General features: G+C 49.0%; 1 protein-coding gene across 3 annotated transcripts in view; it reads right to left on the bottom strand.

Annotated features, from left to right (window-relative positions):
- Positions 1-17,552, bottom strand: part of Pex16 (peroxisomal biogenesis factor 16) — a 170,585-nt gene that overhangs the window by 48,626 nt on the left and 104,407 nt on the right. For all 3 annotated transcript variants that reach the window (XM_084602445.1, XM_084602446.1, XM_084602444.1), the window contains one exon: positions 5,182-5,345. In XM_084602445.1, coding sequence (XP_084458571.1) covers positions 5,182-5,345 — 164 coding nt within the window. The remainder of the gene's footprint in view (positions 1-5,181; positions 5,346-17,552) is intronic.

The raw sequence follows: 17,552 nt of genomic DNA, 5'->3' as shown, positions 1-17,552 counted from the left end.
GACTAGGCATTAGATGCTTATTGATTTGGACATGGGTGGGCTTGAACCCATTAATTCGAAGAAGAGGTCATTTAAGGTATGACCCGTGAGGCCAATGATCATCCAAGGCCTCCTCAAGCAAACACATTACGGCAGGAGTGACGATGGTCAGAAGTCCCTCACTGACAGTCGCTCATAAAATGCGCAGGGGTGAGGAGCTGACACTTTTCAGGCATGTCTACGTAACTTGTTTTTGGCATAGTTTTTATTTTCTTTTTTTAGAATAGAACCTCGTAGCATGGTCTCAGTTTCACTTTAAAGGAACACTGACAACAGCTCCATCACCATTTTTATTCTTTTATTAAATAAAATCCAATAGCAGGACACTTTGTGACTTTGTAGTCGCATGTCCGGCAGCAAAAGATGCATCTACTGCTGAGACAATTCGATTTGAACTACTTCAAATCGAACAGGTTTCTTTTTCCACCACAGTGATTCAAACTCAGTTTTCCCTATTAAGCGATGCAAACCAAGACGTATGTGGACTCTGTGATCCCTCGTGTGCATTGAGCGGTGGGCTCTAGTAGCAGCCGACATTAAAGCTACCGCTGCCGGGAGCCGTTGCTTCGTTTGCACCAGCCATAGATCTTGTTCCCAAGCTTGACTACAAAGTTCTGATGGTGATCACCCTTCTGCACATCAGCAACTTCCACCCGCACAGAGTGTGCGATGTTTTCTAGGCCTCAGGCAGCTCGAATAGCAGGATATCAAAAATATACAAGCGTCGACAAGGAGGTAGTGTTGGCAGCAAGCAAAGCTATTGGTTTGGCCACTGACACTGCTAAGCTGCTGTCAGCTAAGCTGCTGTGTACAGGAGGTGTTCTTAAATAGTAGTAGGAGCTAAATTATGCACTGTGGCAGAAAAGGAAAACAGGAGACTATAGGGCCTTCACTATCGTATTTCTTAATATGACCCAACCAAGTTTCCCTTCGTTCAATGCTTCCTTCTGTGCATACACAAGTGGCGTACTCGAAAATTGTCAGCACCCTTGCTCGTTAGGATGCACATGAAGCAGAAGTAAGCCTCATGCCACAAAGTGATGAACAGCAAACATTGAGAAAATAATATATTCTGAAATACTTCTGTAAACTCCGCTGCTTATTGCAGATGCAGGAAATCAGTGAGACCACCTAAAAGCCAACCAAAGATTCAGCATGCTTAAGGCAATCGTTTAACGGCGATAGCAATACGAGCGCTCGAGAAAAATATCTGCACCTAATGAGGAGAACGCTTAAACTTTGTCTAGAAAGTAGACGTGATAATGTCACACTTATTGAGTCACTTCTGAAGCGCGTACCTCGGCATCCCACCTTTGCTTCAACCATTTCCTAGCCTGCCTCACACCGGGCATTCTTCTCCACCAGAATTCTTAGCATTCATCTCACTGAGTCTCCCTGGTAGTCAAGCAACACCCTCAAGACGAGACACACCCTCGAACGAGGGCTCCCCACTATTACACGTGGCTGGTACAATGCAAGACGACGTTGCTGCACTAGCACCAACAACAAGTTGCATCGCATATGTTCAAACTCAGCCACATGCACACGAGATAATTCTACAGAATGCTGATTTCATTCATTAATCACTCCACACTAGGCGTGAAATAGCGAAATTTTTTAATACGGATAGTGAAATTTTTTATAACGAATCAAACTCGAATATGAAAAAAAAAATGACTTTGAATATCAAATAGTTGATCAGAGAGAATGACTAAAAATTAAAAAAACACCATACACTGTTCACACCATTCATTTCAGAATTCACGAGGCATTTGTAAATATCTACTTCGTAACAATATACACTAGAATTGCTCAGAACTGTGCACCCTAATGAAAAATCCAGTATAAATTTTATACAGAGCACCATACAGCGGTTTATTATGCAAGAAGCACCTACATGAAACATGATGGAGCTGTCATATTGTTGCTGAATGCAGCAAATTCTCATTAATTTGGCCAACAAAGGACCAAAAAGAAACATCCGAAATAACTGAAAGCGTGAATTATTAAATGGACCAGAATAGACTGCTGGAAATTGTTTGCACAACAGTAATTTTATCTTATGAGCACCTGCACAACGGTTGTCTGCATTTGAAATTTGGCCAACAAGGGACCAAAAAGAAACATCCGAAATAACTGAAAGTGTGAATTATTAAATGGACCAGAATAGACTGCTGGAAATTGTTTGCACAACAGTAATTTTATCTTATGAGCACCTGCACAACGGTTGTCTGCATTTGAAATTTGGCCAACAAGGGACCAAAAAGAAACATCCGAAATAACTGAAAGTGTGAATTATTAAATGGACCAGAATAGACTGCTGGAAATTGTTTGCACAACAGTAATTTTATCTTATGAGCACCTGCACAACGGTTGTCTGCATTTGAAATGAAACTGAAGTGAGAAGGACGTCTTTTTTTTTTTTTTTCTCGATTTCATCGAGTACTTCACTTTGCGCACACAGTTGGGAAAGCCCTCTTCACAAAAGGCAAGGTCCATCTTCAGAAAAAGGCCCCCTGTCGCGTTTTGAGGATGCTTCACCACACAGTCTACACGGTCAAGTGTTGCAGTGAAATGCGCATTGCGGGGAAACTGCGATGAATAAGAAAATTTTTGCTGCGTTTGGTAATTTTCTATTGTTTGCGAAATTCTAAATTATCAGATTTTCAAATACAAATCTAATAACAAACACGTTAGATTCATATTCGAAATTTCAGATATTCGCATACCTCTGCTACTCACCAATCACACTTCCATACCCTCCCGTTCGAACACGTTAGATTCATATTCGAAATTTTCAGATATTCGCATACCTCTGCTACTCACCAATCCCACTTCCATACCCTCCTGTTCGATCAAACAACACAATATATATCATATACACTCCATGCAAGGCATCCATCATTTTTCTGGCCCGCTTTCCGACTCATGCTTAAAATTGATCCTCAGTTTACATTAGAATGCAGAGATGCCATCTGTCTCGGCAAATACACATCATCTTGGAGTTCTGGTGGCCGCCGCATGCCGCAACCGCCCAAATGTTTTCGCTGGCATGTTTCTGATTCGTCCACGAAAGCTCCCTAGGGCTGAGGTTTGAATCCTGTTTGGTGCAACTCTCACGTTGCATGAAAATGATCACAGGATCCCATTAAAAGAATTGTAACTTGCCGGGACACGGTGCACAGTTTCTTGCATTGAATGTTTCGCTGAATGGGAGTTCAATACTCCCTAACAACAATGCTTTACTTTAGGATGGGATTTTAGAGGGGATATTGTGACAATTCGATATAGGCAATATGCACCCACATATTTTCCCATGCATAAAGGCTCACCTACATAATAGCGATTATTGAATCGGGTCGAACAATGCGAGTCATCGTAAAGCAGTTTATCAGAGAGCCACAAGATAACTTCAGCATGCTTTAAAGAAGTCAGAAATTCATGCTTGCTTGAGTGTGCGGGGATTGTATTCCTGGAGCGACGCAAAACATGCAGCCGAGGCTGCTGTTTTGCTAGCTAGAGCCACCTGCGGGGTCAATGCAAGAGGAAGGGGATGGCAGCCTTGCTGCTGACCCCTCCTGAAGGGAGCTCTCCCGAGAACTGTTGTCATAACATTCATTCTGTTCTTCCCAAGTTGGTCTCACGTGCCATTTGGGCCACCTCCTGGAAACTCAATAAGCTCGACGTGAGGCCGTGTATGGGAAGTGAACGCGGAGACTGCCATCAGTTCGGGCAGCAGGTGCATACGTTTTTCTCTCAGAGTTCCCCAGCCTTCGGCCGGGGAACTGCGGGCTGTGAACGCGCGAGCACCTTGCATGCTTGCTTGAGACCAGGCCTAAAAAGGAGCATGGTGCTCGCATATGCGGCGCCGACGCTTTTCAGTCCGGAAGGCCTGGTTTGGCACAGTCCTTTGTCACCGTTGGCCACTGCCGGTGGCAGTGCGCGTTGAGCCATCGACATGCGACCTGTGTTGTCGAAGTGCGCTGTGCGTATCCCTTGTCTTTCCTCGCTGTATGTCGCGCACGCTTTGGCCTATTGGTTGCTGTGCGGCCTTCGAGAAGCCCTTAGCTCTGCCGCGTACGCATGAGTAGCTTTTGCCTTGTGCACGCAGCTGGGCTACAGGTTGCAACAAGGTCTGGTGGTCAATGCAGTATTTGTAATGTGGCTTTGCGTGTAATAAAGTCTTGTGCTTATAACTTGTGCTCCTGCTTCCTTCGGAGTGGAAGCACAGGCGTGCAGTGCATGCTGGCTGTGACCTCGGCTTGCTCTGGCCCCGTGGTATGTGGGTGCGGTGGCGCATACCATCTAATAGCAGCACACCTTTGAAAAGTAGCCCCAACAAGTGGTAGCTGAAATTGACGATCGCTGCGTGCATCATTACAAGATACGCATACACTGGCTGCAGTATTTTTGTTTTGTTTTTTTAGCACAAAAGCAATCGGTAACTGGATGGAGTGCAGCACGTCCTGAGCCTTGGTGATCACTGAAATTGTCGACTGCAAAAGCCCGTATTGAAATCTTTAGAGAATTCCCGATGAATCTGCTGTTTTACCTCGACAGACATCGCCTTCTACTTGGTTGGCACCATCTTTCAAGGCTGAAGCCTCTGAGAGGCGGTGGCCAAGCAAGAGCTTCCCCTCCTTGCTCCAGCAACTACAATGATGATACTGTTCAATTCCTAAGGCCGCACGCAGCGCCCCTTGCTGATTTCTCTATGCCAGTCCATTTGTAGCACTTAATCCGAGTTTTCGTGTTAATCTCTTCATAGTATTTTATTTTTTATCAAACATTAAGAGAAATTCTTGTAAACATCTTCCTGGCGGGCAGAAAGCTACCGTTGTATCCAATAAATTGCCAATAACTCTATAGTTAAGCAAGGTTCATTTTTACACAGGACGACGGGAAAATTGATAAATCCAAAGAATTTAATCTTCACAAGCAACCTATTGTTATAACTAGTCGTTGTAAGTTGTTGCTTGGATTGCTTATCCTCTGCATGTGTACATTTTTTTGGTAATGCTATTGCAGTCAAGAGCTTCCGTAATTCCCCCCCCCCACACACAAACACACACACACTATAACATCCATTGTGGAAACATGTAGGGATTCAAAAAAATAAATAAATAACTTAAGCATGCTGACCAGCTGCTAGGGTACGAAGAGTGCGCCCACTGTGGCGCAGCTCCAAGCAGGGCTGAGCAGCACTGGGACTGCCCAACATCAGCTTTCGGTCAAAGGGAGCAACACTGGGGCTGCACTGGAGCCCCTGTCGGTGGTAGAGGAGCAGCACCAGTCGGAGACAAGCTCTGCACAGCAACAAAAGCAAGTAGTACGGTTTATCCAATCACCAAAGTGCAGAAAGTGTTGAAGATGCTATACAATGGCAGGGCACTATTTGAGCCAACTGCCCAGAATAAAAGAAGGTAGATGCAAAAATTTAACAAAGCTTACAAAAGTGCAGAATTCTGAACGGAAGGATCACTTCATTTGCAGGAACCGCACTTACATCCAATCCAATTCTTCTCCAGAATTAAATGTTCCGTAACAAATAATTAGTTATTGTTTACCAACCTATTAGTTGTGACAAAGTACATCCATGTCTCCAGGGGAGTCCTCTGATGGGAAGGTGTCTCTGCAATCTTGAGTTGCATCAAAGTATAGATGCCTTCCCCAATCTATAATTACTTATACATATTTACATTACTTATGCAATATAAATTACAAGGACACAATTTTTACCCTTTAGATTATTGCTGAGATTCTGAACTTCCTCCTCCTAAGAGTTCGAAGCAGATCTCCGGGATAGTCCCTCCAATGTCAATTCAGAATCCTGTACAACATGCAATAAAGACATCTCCTAATACTTCACCAATCTTTCCCCACGCTGAAAAATTTAACATTGAGATTTATTTATTACAGTGATCGTATGTTGTTTCTTCTGTTATGCTCTGCTGTTATCACCATTTTTTGCTGTAGTTAACTTCTATCCTGTGATCACGTTATAGGCGAGACATTTTCTAATTCACGTAGGTGACCATTGTTTCACTATTCTGAAGAACCTGCGCTATCTAGCATCAGGGGGTCCCTCTGTCAGCTTTAACCATGGAGCCTTCTAGAACAGAGGCCTCCAACAACAGCTCATGAAGACGTGGGATGCGTGTTGACAGGTACAAAAATTTCAGCCTTAGTCCCGAAAGCAGCACGTGCCAGCTTCACAAGCCACCGAATGAACTCGTTTTCTAACTAAGTCAATTACCAGTCTTCATGGTACATGGTACATGCTCTTGGCGGAAACGAAAATACATATCAGCCTTTTCATTTGCGTGAACTTTGGACGGCCGTCAGCTGCCTGTAATCCCACCTTTGAAGACATCTATAAGTCTAAATGCTTTCTTCCGAGATTAAGGAAGTGTGGTATTTAATACAGCCATTTTATTTTTTTAGCAGCTCTCTCTACGCTATCCTGAAGCAATGCTAGTCGGGCATTTAGGCAGAATCGAGAACAAACTTTTTCTTTTCCTGAAAGAATGAGAGAGAGAGGTCTGGGAATGAGATGTTCTGGCTGATATTTATTTTGTTGTTTTTATTTTCCTTTCGCATTTACTGATCCTTTTTTTTTTTTCATGACCCTTGGCCTGCTAGGCATAAAATTTTCTCAAAGCAGACTGCACAGAAAAACTCTGACTCTGTTCTCGACTACCCTATATTCATGATTCTAAGCACTCCCCCCTTTTTTTTTTGCGAACCAAAGCCACAAAAGTCCTGACGAGGTATGTTGTCCAAAGCGTAATCTCCTGCTTCTCGTCTTGCGGCATCCTAACAATACACGATGGCTGGCGGCACAGAATGCTAAAAAAAACAGCTGAAAGCGACCCGTTAACTCTAACATTGTGTTGTCACATGAACTTGAAATTGGTGGTCATCCGGGAGAGAGAGCTTGCAGGTTTCACAGGCATCGCAGGCCCGCGTTGCTTCGTCTGATGTAAGCTGTTTGACAGCCGTAATGAAATTAGGACTGAGTTTTGAGGAGGGCTGCCAGCTTGAAGTTCAAGCAAGCTACCTGTAATCCTGTTTGTCGAAGATGTCGGCCCATTTTGTGAGTCAAATAAAATGTTATTTCTTGACCTGTCGCATCAAGACATCGCTGAAAAAACGGGAAAGGGGTATTTTAGCTTTTTCCACGGCCGGTCTCGAGGGAGAGCGCGCTTCTCTTCTCTTACGGCCTCTCCAATAGGGTTTGTTTCTACCGCCCGCCACGCCTCGGTGGGGTCGCCACTGCCCCACTGCTGCTCCTCAGCCATAGCCGTTCACGCGCAAGGGAAACGCGCGCTCGCTTTTAGCTTCGCCCGCGTCAGTTGCAACCGGCAGGTCCTGACATTTCGCTCCTTATGGTTGATACAAAGGCCGTAATCAGCATCGAACATTTATCGTGTACGAGGAATAAAATACAGTCAACAATCCACTCCCGCGTGCGCGCGCCTTCGCCAGTGCGGCCTTGCACGGTCGAATGAAGCTTCGGGTACACTTCAACATTTTTTGTCCCTAAGTTTTGTACAAAAATAAATTTGCCAGGCTATGCAATGTGCCTTTGAATGTTTTAAGCAGGTGAAGCGCGACTTGACGTGAGTGCATGGTTAACTGTTGGGTGGAGATTCTGTCAACCGCTACCATTTTCGTTTAGATCAAAAGAGGCACCGGCAAAAATTCATGGCAAGTCTCAGATTCAGGGTAAAGAACAATTTACTCATATAGTAAAAATTTCACTTTTCTAGTGGAGTGGGCTGTTCTAGCTTCGTTCAAAGCATATCAATCGGTCGAAAGACCGAAGATGTATATGTATTCTCGCGACTACTTTTAATCAAGGAAATGTGCATAAACAGTTAAGCAGAATCGAAAAGAGCGGTAAACAATAAAAAAAATTGTCCTTCAAAGTTACACAGTGCACTACATATTCATCAATTCATCAAAATGCGACCTGCGTCTAGAAAATTCAGTCTCAAAATCTTCCTGTATGGCTTGTGCACATAAGAAGTTGGCCTCTCGGTGTTCTCTGTCACTTTCCTGGTATAATTAATTGAGAAGAAGAATTCTGAGAAATTTTTTAAATATCAAAGAAGCGGACCTAATGCTGTTGTCAATTCCTTTCGGGCAAATCAGTGTTGAATTCTCAAATGCTGACTGAATGAGGATCTTAAGTACTTCGAGAACATTTGTGTGTAGTAGGTGCACGGCAGCTTTTTTCGAAAAAAAAAAAGCTTGTCCAATAGGGCAACAAGCTCTGAATCTGGATAATGCAGTCCACTAGAATATTGCCCTCGTAGAAGAGTGTACCACATGGGGCTGATTCTTTCGCTAGTCTCAAGAAGAATAGTGCAAGCGTTACACCCGAAGTTGAATAACTAAACAGTATATCCAGCGACGTAAGGTAAATCGAAATATGTGACAAGGGGAAATGGTATGGTAGGAGATGCCATCACTTCCTTCAGTGCCTTGATTTTGCTCTCAGATTAAACATCCGTCTTGACAATATAGTCATGTGCCGCTAGCTGTTATGGCCCTCCCATCTAGCATATGTCGTTCCCTTCCGCACATTAACCTTACTTTCCCGAAGAGAGCCTCAATGGGTCGCTATATAGGGCTTGAAATGAGTCTTCAGTGAAAGTGGCCTTCTTTAACGCTTTAGAAGTTTCTTGCATACTTTCGATATACAGTCGAACCCGGATATATCGAACTCGAAGGGGATCGCGAAATAGTTCGATATATCGATAATTCGATATACAGAAATCGGCTTGTGACGACACTTACGATGTGAAAAAATGATACCGTATTTGTCGCGTAATCAACCCACTCGCATAATGAACCCACCCTCCACGTTTGCACCCAAGAATTTGAAAAAAAAAAAAAAAGTTAAGGCCAGTTCGCTCACACGCAAGCGATTGAGCGATCTCAGCGACGAGCGGCAGCGACAGAGCAAAAAATTTCAAACTTGATGGGACTGCATCCCTCTGGCCTTCGAGTCACCGCGGCAGCTCAAAACAAGGTTTCTGTGTCGCGGGGGCAGAAATTGCGAGCGTTTTCGCTTGCATGTCGACGGCGCGCGTCACTCCGTTTCGGTCATCTCATCCACAGCTCGTTTCTCGGCAGCATGCCAAGATGCTGCGCAGCGATAACGTCAGGGCGCGTTTATCTTTTGATAGCTCCCGCGGTGGCGGGGAGCGAACTTGGCAGAGTGCCCGTGGTGACTTGACTGCACAAGCCTGGTTCGATTTATCACACCGCGCTTGGGGCGGGCGTTATGATCGCAGCAGCTGACTGCACGCTTTCGTTGATTCATACATGCAAGGATAAACGACTGCCGCCAAAAAAGAAAAAAAAATCCTGCCACTTCTTAACGTCCGCAGCCGTAATATCTTACGCTATGCTATGCCGCGTGTACAGCACAACGATAAAACAAGATGACTCTCGCAAAAAAAAAAAAACAGAGAGAGCTGCCGCTTCTTAACGTCTGCAGGCGCCAGAGCCACGTCAGCCGCCGCGCACAGAGGGTGCGCAACACACGCTGGAGAAAGCGTCCGACGTCTGTCTGAAAACGGGCTGAGCTGGCTTGGCGCATGCGTAGCGCGTGCTTAAGGAGAGAGCTCGGCAAAAGAATGTGCACACCCACGCACATGGCTTGCAAACGTCATGTGTTGGCAAGCGGGAAACGATAACTGCAGATGCGAGTGCCTTTGGGGAATGGGCACGGCGCTGCACATACCAGCTGTCCCCTCTCATTCCTTTCGCGCGTGGTTAGAAAACACCACGCGGCAAACGGACAAGGGTGATGCGATCGTCTTTGGGAAGGCACACTTTCCAGTGCGTGGTGCGGAGTTCGATATATCGAACGACCGGTGAAATTGAGTTCGATATATGACGCGGCTTTCCTATACTTTTACATGGGATTTTCAAGGGGATATTCCGTGAGTTCGATATAACCAAAATTCGATATATCCGGGTTCGATATAACTGGGTTCGACTGCAGCAGGTAAACTCATTTGTAAGTCATTGCATCGAGTCTCACCTTCATCATTTATTGGCCTCTTTTTACCACTTCAAGCACAAGTGGTGTCATTAATATCAAACCATCTGTTATTGTTTTCACAATAAGCTTAATATCATGTAAAATTTTCATTAAAACAATGTTTATTTGCAAAATTAAAATAATGTTTATAGTACGTACCGCGCATTGGCTAATATATGAATTGTATTAACATTTAAAACTCAACCCTTCAACGTTTACTTTGACTGTTATACTAATACTTTATATCATGCAAACATTTTGCAATTTACATTACATTTTTATGAAATTATTTTCATGTTCGGTGCTACATGGATGGTTTCGCATCTAGCGCTAAAAGACGGTTTTGCTGTTGCAGACGAGTTGCTGCAATGTTAGCCTTGAAGAAGCTTCGATGTGATCACTGCTCATTCAGTTTTTTTTTTTTTTGTTCCTATTCTTGTACAGGCTTGAGAAAAATTCGGATTAAAATGGACAAAAGTAGCTATCATGCCGCAATGTATGTCATGCTTGTCGAACGTTTGCTGAACGACAGTGTTTTTTATATCCGTTCACGTGTGTAGTACGTTCACGACATGCCGCTGCAGCATCTACCTTCTTTGTTCTTTCATTTCGGGGCTGCACTCACCACGAAACTCGCGAGAGACAGCGCGAAACCAGGCAAAAGCCACCCGCCACCGCTGAAACAGACGCGGAGCGAACAGTGAGCAGGTCGCGCCCCTTGCGGCGGCGGAGAGCGTAGCTCAAGGAGAAAAATTCGCATTGTTCACGCGGCGATTGAGAAGGCCGTAAGAAAGAGCGCGCGCTCTCCCTCGAGACCGGCCATGCTTTTTCGAATCTACGCCGCCTCCCCCCTAATCGTGAGAAAAAGGGGAGCGTTAGAATCAAGTAAATATGATAACCTTTCTAGTCATTTTTGACTGCACAGATCATCATCATCACCAGCCTGACTGCAACCACTGCAGGCTCTGAGGCTCTAAGGGAGCACTTCAGGTGAGGGTCAAAGGAAGTACCTTTGCAAGACAAACAGAACCACCTTTGCAGGCTGCGAGGTTCGAAACTGGGTTTGGGCCCACTGCGGAGGAGGGGCGCGCAGCGGGGTTTACGGAGCTTCTCCCAAACGCACACCCCTGTAAAAGCCGAGCACCAGGCCGGGGGACGCTTGTACCCATTTTTACCGGTGGGTGTCCGGCGGTGGGTTCGACTCCCATTGCCGGCCGGACACCCACCGGTTTTCTCAAATGGGTACAAGCCACGGCCCGGCCTGGTGCTCGGCTTACCAGGGCTCGTGGCTTGGAAAAGGAGCCCGCGCCTTCTAAGCCCAACTGTGTGAGCAGTAAAAAAAAGGGCCACATAATGGGCTGTTGCCGCGCAAGGCGGACTTATTGTTGTCCGATGGCGGAACGAATCACTGCCACATCGGCGCAACTATTTGGGCCGTGACCCCTTTTCCCAAGCATTTCACCCCAGAAGAGCCGAGCACCAGGCCGGGGAATAGCTTGTACCCCCCCCCCCCCCCACGCAGCGTGGCCTAGTGGTTAGAGCGCCCGTCTCGGCTGCGGGAGGTGGTCAGTTCGAAACCCACCGCCGGACACCCACCGGTAAAAATGGGTACAAGCGTCCCCCGGCCTGGTGCTCGGCTTTTACAGGGGTGTGCGTTTGGGAGAAGCTCCGTAAACCCCGCTGCGCGCCCCTCCTCCGCAGTGGGCCCAAACCCAGTTTCGAACCTCGCAGCCTGCAAAGGTGGTTCTGTTTGTCTTTCAAAGGTACTTCCTTTGACCCCTCACCTGAAGTGCTCCCTTAGAGCCTCAGCTGCAGCAGTCCTAAAACCCGCAGACCCACCACGCAGCGCCCGTCTCGGCTGCGGGAGGTGGTCAGTTCGAAACCCACCGCCGGACACCCACCGGTAAAAATGGGTACAAGCGTCCCCCGGCCTGGTGCTCGGCTTTTACAGGGGTGTGCGTTTGGGAGAAGCTCCGTAAACCCCGCTGCGCGCCCCTCCTCCGCAGTGGGCCCAAACCCAGTTTCGAACCTCGCAGCCTGCAAAGGTGGTTCTGTTTGTCTTTCAAAGGTACTTCCTTTGACCCCTCACCTGAAGTGCTCCCTTAGAGCCTCAGCTGCAGCAGTCCTAAAAAAAAAAAAAGGGCCACATAATGGGCTGTTGCCGCGCAAGGCGGACTTATTGTTGTCCGATGGCGGAACGAATCACTGCCACATCGGCGCAACTATTTGGGCCGTGACCCCTTTTCCCAAGCATTTCACCCCAGAAGAGCCGAGCACCAGGCCGGGGGATAGCTTGTACCCATTTTATAACCGGTGGGTACCCGGCGGCACCAGGGATCGAACCCGGTACCTCCCGAATGCGAGGCGGATGCTCTACCACAAGGCCACCGCCACCGCAGTAAGCATTGTGGTAGAGCATCCGCCTCGCATTCGGGAGGTACCGGGTTCGATCCCTGGTGCCGCCGGTTACCCACCGGTTTCTAAATGGGTACAAGCTTTCCCCCGGCCTGGTGCTCGGCTCTTCTGGGGTGAAATGCTTGGGAAAAGGGGTCACGGCCCAAATAGTTGCGCCGATGTGGCAGTGATTCGTTCCGCCATCGGACAACAATAAGTCCGCCTTGCGCGGCAACAGCCCATTATGTGGCCCTTTTTTTACCGAAGCGGTGGCCTTGTGGTAGAGCATCCGCCTCGCATTCGGGAGGTACCGGGTTCGATCCCTGGTGCCGCCGGTTACCCACCGGTTTTTAAATGGGTACAAGCTTTCCCCCGGCCTGGTGCTCGGCTCTTCTGGGGTGAAATGCTTTGGAAAAGGGGTCACGGCCCAAATAGTTGCGCCGATGTGGCAGTGATTCGTTCTGCCATCGGACAACAATAAGTCCGCCTTGCGCGGCAACAGCCCATTATGTGGCCCTTTTTTTTTTTTTTTTTTTTGTCCTGGAGCCCCTTGCGACTGCTGCCCTACCCGACCTGTGAGAACCAGACCTTTGCAGGTCATTAGTTGTTCGAAACTTTAAGCCCTCTAAGGAGCACAGCAGGGTTAGCAGAGCCTCTTCCAAACGCACACCCCTGAGAGAGCCGGGCGCCGGGCCGGGGGACGCTTGTACCCATTTTACCGGTGGGTGTCCGGCGGTGGGTTTCGAACTGGCCACCTCCCGCAGTCGAGACGGGCGCCCAAACCACTCGGCCACGACTGCGGTAAAAATGGGTACAAGCGTCCCCCGGCCTGGCGCCCGGCTCTCACAGGGGTGTGCGCTTGGAAGAGGCTCCGCAAACCCCGCTGCGCTCCTTCTGGGGCAAAAAGTTTCGAACACTTCAGCCTGCAAAGGTGGTTCGAGTTACCGTGTTTCACGGGGTTCAAAACTGAAAACGAGTCGTGTCCTGCACACGCGAAAACTCAGAAAAATGCCTTGTTTCAAGTGCGAAACGCTTTAAGCCAGCGTGTCGAAAGACGTAAAGGTTCACTGTCACTGATGAAGTTCACTTCTCAGAGATCACTGCAGTCCCACGGCAAGTCCGGATTTCCGGCCTGTCTGACTTTGCGAGAAAAAAAAAAAAAGGGCCACATAATGGGCTTTTGCCGCGCGAGGCGGGCTTATTGTTGTCCGATGGCGGAACTGATCACTGCCACATCGGCACAACTATTTAGGCCTAGTGGTTAGAGCGCCCGTCTCGGCTGCGGGAGGTGGTCAGTTCGAAACCCACCGCCGGACACCCACCGGTAAAAATGGGTACAAGCGTCCCCCGGCCTGGTGCTCGGCTTTTACAGGGGTGTGCGTTTGGGAGAAGCTCCGTAAACCCCGCTGCGCGCCCCTCCTCCGCAGTGGGCCCAAACCCAGTTTCGAACCTCGCAGCCTGCAAAGGTGGTTCTGTTTGTCTTGCAAAGGTACTTCCTTTGACCCTCACCTGAAGTGCTCCCTTAGAGCCTCAGCTGCAGCAGTCCTAAAAAAAACAAAACGAAAAAAAAAAAAGGGCCACATAATGGGCTGTTGCCGCGCAAGGCGGACATATTGTTGTCCGATGGCGGAAAACTTGGGAAAAGGGGTCACGGCCCAAATAGTTGCGCCGATGTGGCAGTGATTCGTTCCGCCATCGGACAACAATAAGTCCGCCTTGCGCGGCAACAGCCCATTGTGTGGCCCTTTTTTTTTACTGCTCACACAGTTGGGCTTAGAAGGCGCGGGCTCCTTTTCCAAGCCACGAGCCCTGGTAAGCCGAGCACCAGGCCGGGCCGTGGCTTGTACCCATTTGAGAAAACCGGTGGGTGTCCGGCCGGCAATGGGAGTCGAACCCACTACCCACTACGGGAGGTAGTGGGTTCGACTCCCATTGCCGGCCGGACACCCACCGGTTTTCTCAAATGGGTACAAGCCACGGCCCGGCCTGGTGCTCGGCTTACCAGGGCTCGTGGCTTGGAAAAGGAGCCCGCGCCTTCTAAGCCCAACTGTGTGAGCAGTAAAAAAAAAGGGCCACACAATGGGCTGTTGCCGCGCAAGGCGGACTTATTGTTGTCCGATGGCGGAACGAATCACTGCCACATCGGCGCAACTATTTGGGCCGTGACCCCTTTTCCCAAGCATTTCACCCCAGAAGAGCCGAGCACCAGGCCGGGGGAAAGCTTGTACCCATTTAAAAACCGGTGGGTACCCGGCGGCACCAGGGATCGAACCCGGTACCTCCCGATTGCGAGGCGGATGCTCTACCACAAGGCCACCGCTTCGGTCCTTGCGGTAGAGCATCCCTCAGCTGCAGCAGTCCTAAAAAAAAAAAAAAAAAGGGCCACATAATGGGCTGTTGCCGCGCAAGGCGGACTTATTGTTGTCCGATGGCGGAACGAATCACTGCCACATCGGCGCAACTATTTGGGCCGTGACCCCTTTTCCCAAGGGCGGAGGCTGCGGGAGGTGGTTCGTTCGAAACCCGCCGCCGGACACCCACCGGTAAAAATGGGTACAAGCGTCCCCCGGCCTGGCGCCCGGCTCTCACAGGGGTGTGCGCTTGGAAGAGGCTCCGCAAACCCCGCTGCGCTCCTTCTGGGGCAAAATAGTTTCGAACATTCAGCCTGCAAAGGTGGTTCGAGTTACCGTGTTTCACGGGGTTCAAAACTGAAAACGAGTCGTGTCCTGCACACGCGAAAACTCAGAAAATGCCTTGTTTCAAGTGCGAAACGCTTTAAGCCAGCGTGTCGAAAGACGTAAAGGTTCACTGTCACTGATGAAGTTCACTTCTCAGAGATCACTGCAGTCCCACGGCAAGTCCGGATTTCCGGCCTGTCTGACTTTGCGAGACAGCCCATTATGTGGCCCTTTTTTTTTTTTTTTCGTTTTGTTTTTTTAGGACTGCTGCAGCTGAGGCTCTAAGGGAGCACTTCAGGTGAGGGTCAAAGGAAGTACCTTTGCAAGACAAACAGAACCACCTTTGCAGGCTGCGAGGTTCGAAACTGGGTTTGGGCCCACTGCGGAGGAGGGGCGCGCAGCGGGGTTTACGGAGCTTCTCCCAAACGCACACCCCTGTAAAAGCCGAGCACCAGGCCGGGGGACGCTTGTACCCATTTTTACCGGTGGGTGTCCGGCGGTGGGTTTCGAACTGACCACCTCCCGCAGCCGAGACGGGCGCTCTAACCCGATACCTCGCATTCGGGAGGTACCGGGTTCGATCCCTGGTGCCGCCGGGTACCCACCGGTTATAAAATGGGTACAAGCTATCCCCCGGCCTGGTGCTCGGCTCTTCTGGGGTGAAATGCTTGGGAAAAGGGGTCACGGCCCAAATAGTTGCGCCGATGTGGCAGTGATTCGTTCCGCCATCGGACAACAATAAGTCCGCCTTGCGCGGCAACAGCCCATTATGTGGCCCTTTTTTTCGTTTTGTTTTTTTAGGACTGCTGCAGCTGAGGCTCTAAGGGAGCACTTCAGGTGAGGGTCAAAGGAAGTACCTTTGCAAGACAAACAGAACCACCTTTGCAGGCTGCGAGGTTCGAAACTGGGTTTGGGCCCACTGCGGAGGAGGGGCGCGCAGCGGGGTTTACGGAGCTTCTCCCAAACGCACACCCCTGTAAAAGCCGAGCACCAGGCCGGGGGACGCTTGTACCCATTTTTACCGGTGGGTGTCCGGCGGTGGGTTTCGAACTGACCACCTCCCGCAGCCGAGACGGGCGCTCTAACCACTAGGCCACGGCTGCGGTTAGCCGTTAGGCCCAAATAGCCTAAGCGGTTAGCGGTCACGGCCCAAATAGTTGCGCTGCGCCGATGTGGCAGTGATTCGTTCCGCCATCGGACAACAATAAGTCCGCCTTGCGCGGCAACAGCCCATTATGTGGCCCTTTTTTTTTTTTTTCGTTTTGTTTTTTTAGGACTGCTGCAGCTGAGGCTCTAAGGGAGCACTTCAGGTGAGGGTCAAAGGAAGTACCTTTGCAAGACAAACAGAACCACCTTTGCAGGCTGCGAGGTTCGAAACTGGGTTTGGGCCCACTGCGGAGGAGGGGCGCGCAGCGGGGTTTACGGAGCTTCTCCCAAACGCACACCCCTGTAAAAGCCGAGCACCAGGCCGGGGGACGCTTGTACCCATTTTTACCGGTGGGTGTCCGGCGGTGGGTTTCGAACTGACCACCTCCCGCAGCCGAGACGGGCGCTCTAACCACTAACCCGCCGCCGGACACCCACCGGTAAAAATGGGTACAAGCGTCCCCCGGCCTGGCGCCCGGCTCTCACAGGGGTGTGCGCTTGGAAGAGGCTCCGCAAACCCCGCTGCGCTCCTTCTGGGGCAAAATAGTTTCGAACATTCAGCCTGCAAAGGTGGTTCGAGTTACCGTGTTTCACGGGGTTCAAAACTGAAAACGAGTCGTGTCCTGCACACGCGAAAACTCAGAAAATGCCTTGTTTCAAGTGCGAAACGCTTTAAGCCAGCGTGTCGAAAGACGTAAAGGTTCACTGTCACTGATGAAGTTCACTTCTCAGAGATCACTGCAGTCCCACGGCAAGTCCGGATTTCCGGCCTGTCTGACTTTGCGAGACCCGCCTTGCGCGAGACAATACATCCCTCTAGCTGCATCCACCTAAAGACCAACACTGATCTGTGACGTACGCACGATGCGGTGGCGCTTCTGTTACCAGGCTGGGCCGGCTGATGGTGAAAAGTAGGGTTAGTGCCCATAGGAATACATGGAACCGAAAGATTTCAAAGCAGTTTTCTCATTTCACAGGGTACCTATGATGTCGTTATTCAGCACAAAGCAACCATTAATACCCCAGAACAGATCACGAAAGTATGAAATCCTATTACCGAGGTGAAGTATTATTAAAACACTGCGAAACATATCGGGGTGCGAGTTGGGATGGCGACCTATAGCAACACATGTAAACGTAACTTACCGCAACTTTTTTCTCGTTTCGCAGAGCACCAGAAGTGGTGGCCAGTTGTTAAATGTTGGCCAGCACTTTGAAGAAGTGTGTGACAAAGT

The sequence above is a fragment of the Amblyomma maculatum genome, chromosome 4, assembly GCF_055883805.1.
Source record: "Amblyomma maculatum isolate TAMU_Amacu chromosome 4, ASM5588380v1, whole genome shotgun sequence".
NCBI lineage: Eukaryota > Metazoa > Arthropoda > Arachnida > Ixodida > Ixodidae > Amblyomma > Amblyomma maculatum.
The sequence above is the reverse complement of the archived record's forward strand: the minus strand, read 5'-3'. Positions and strand labels throughout refer to the sequence as shown.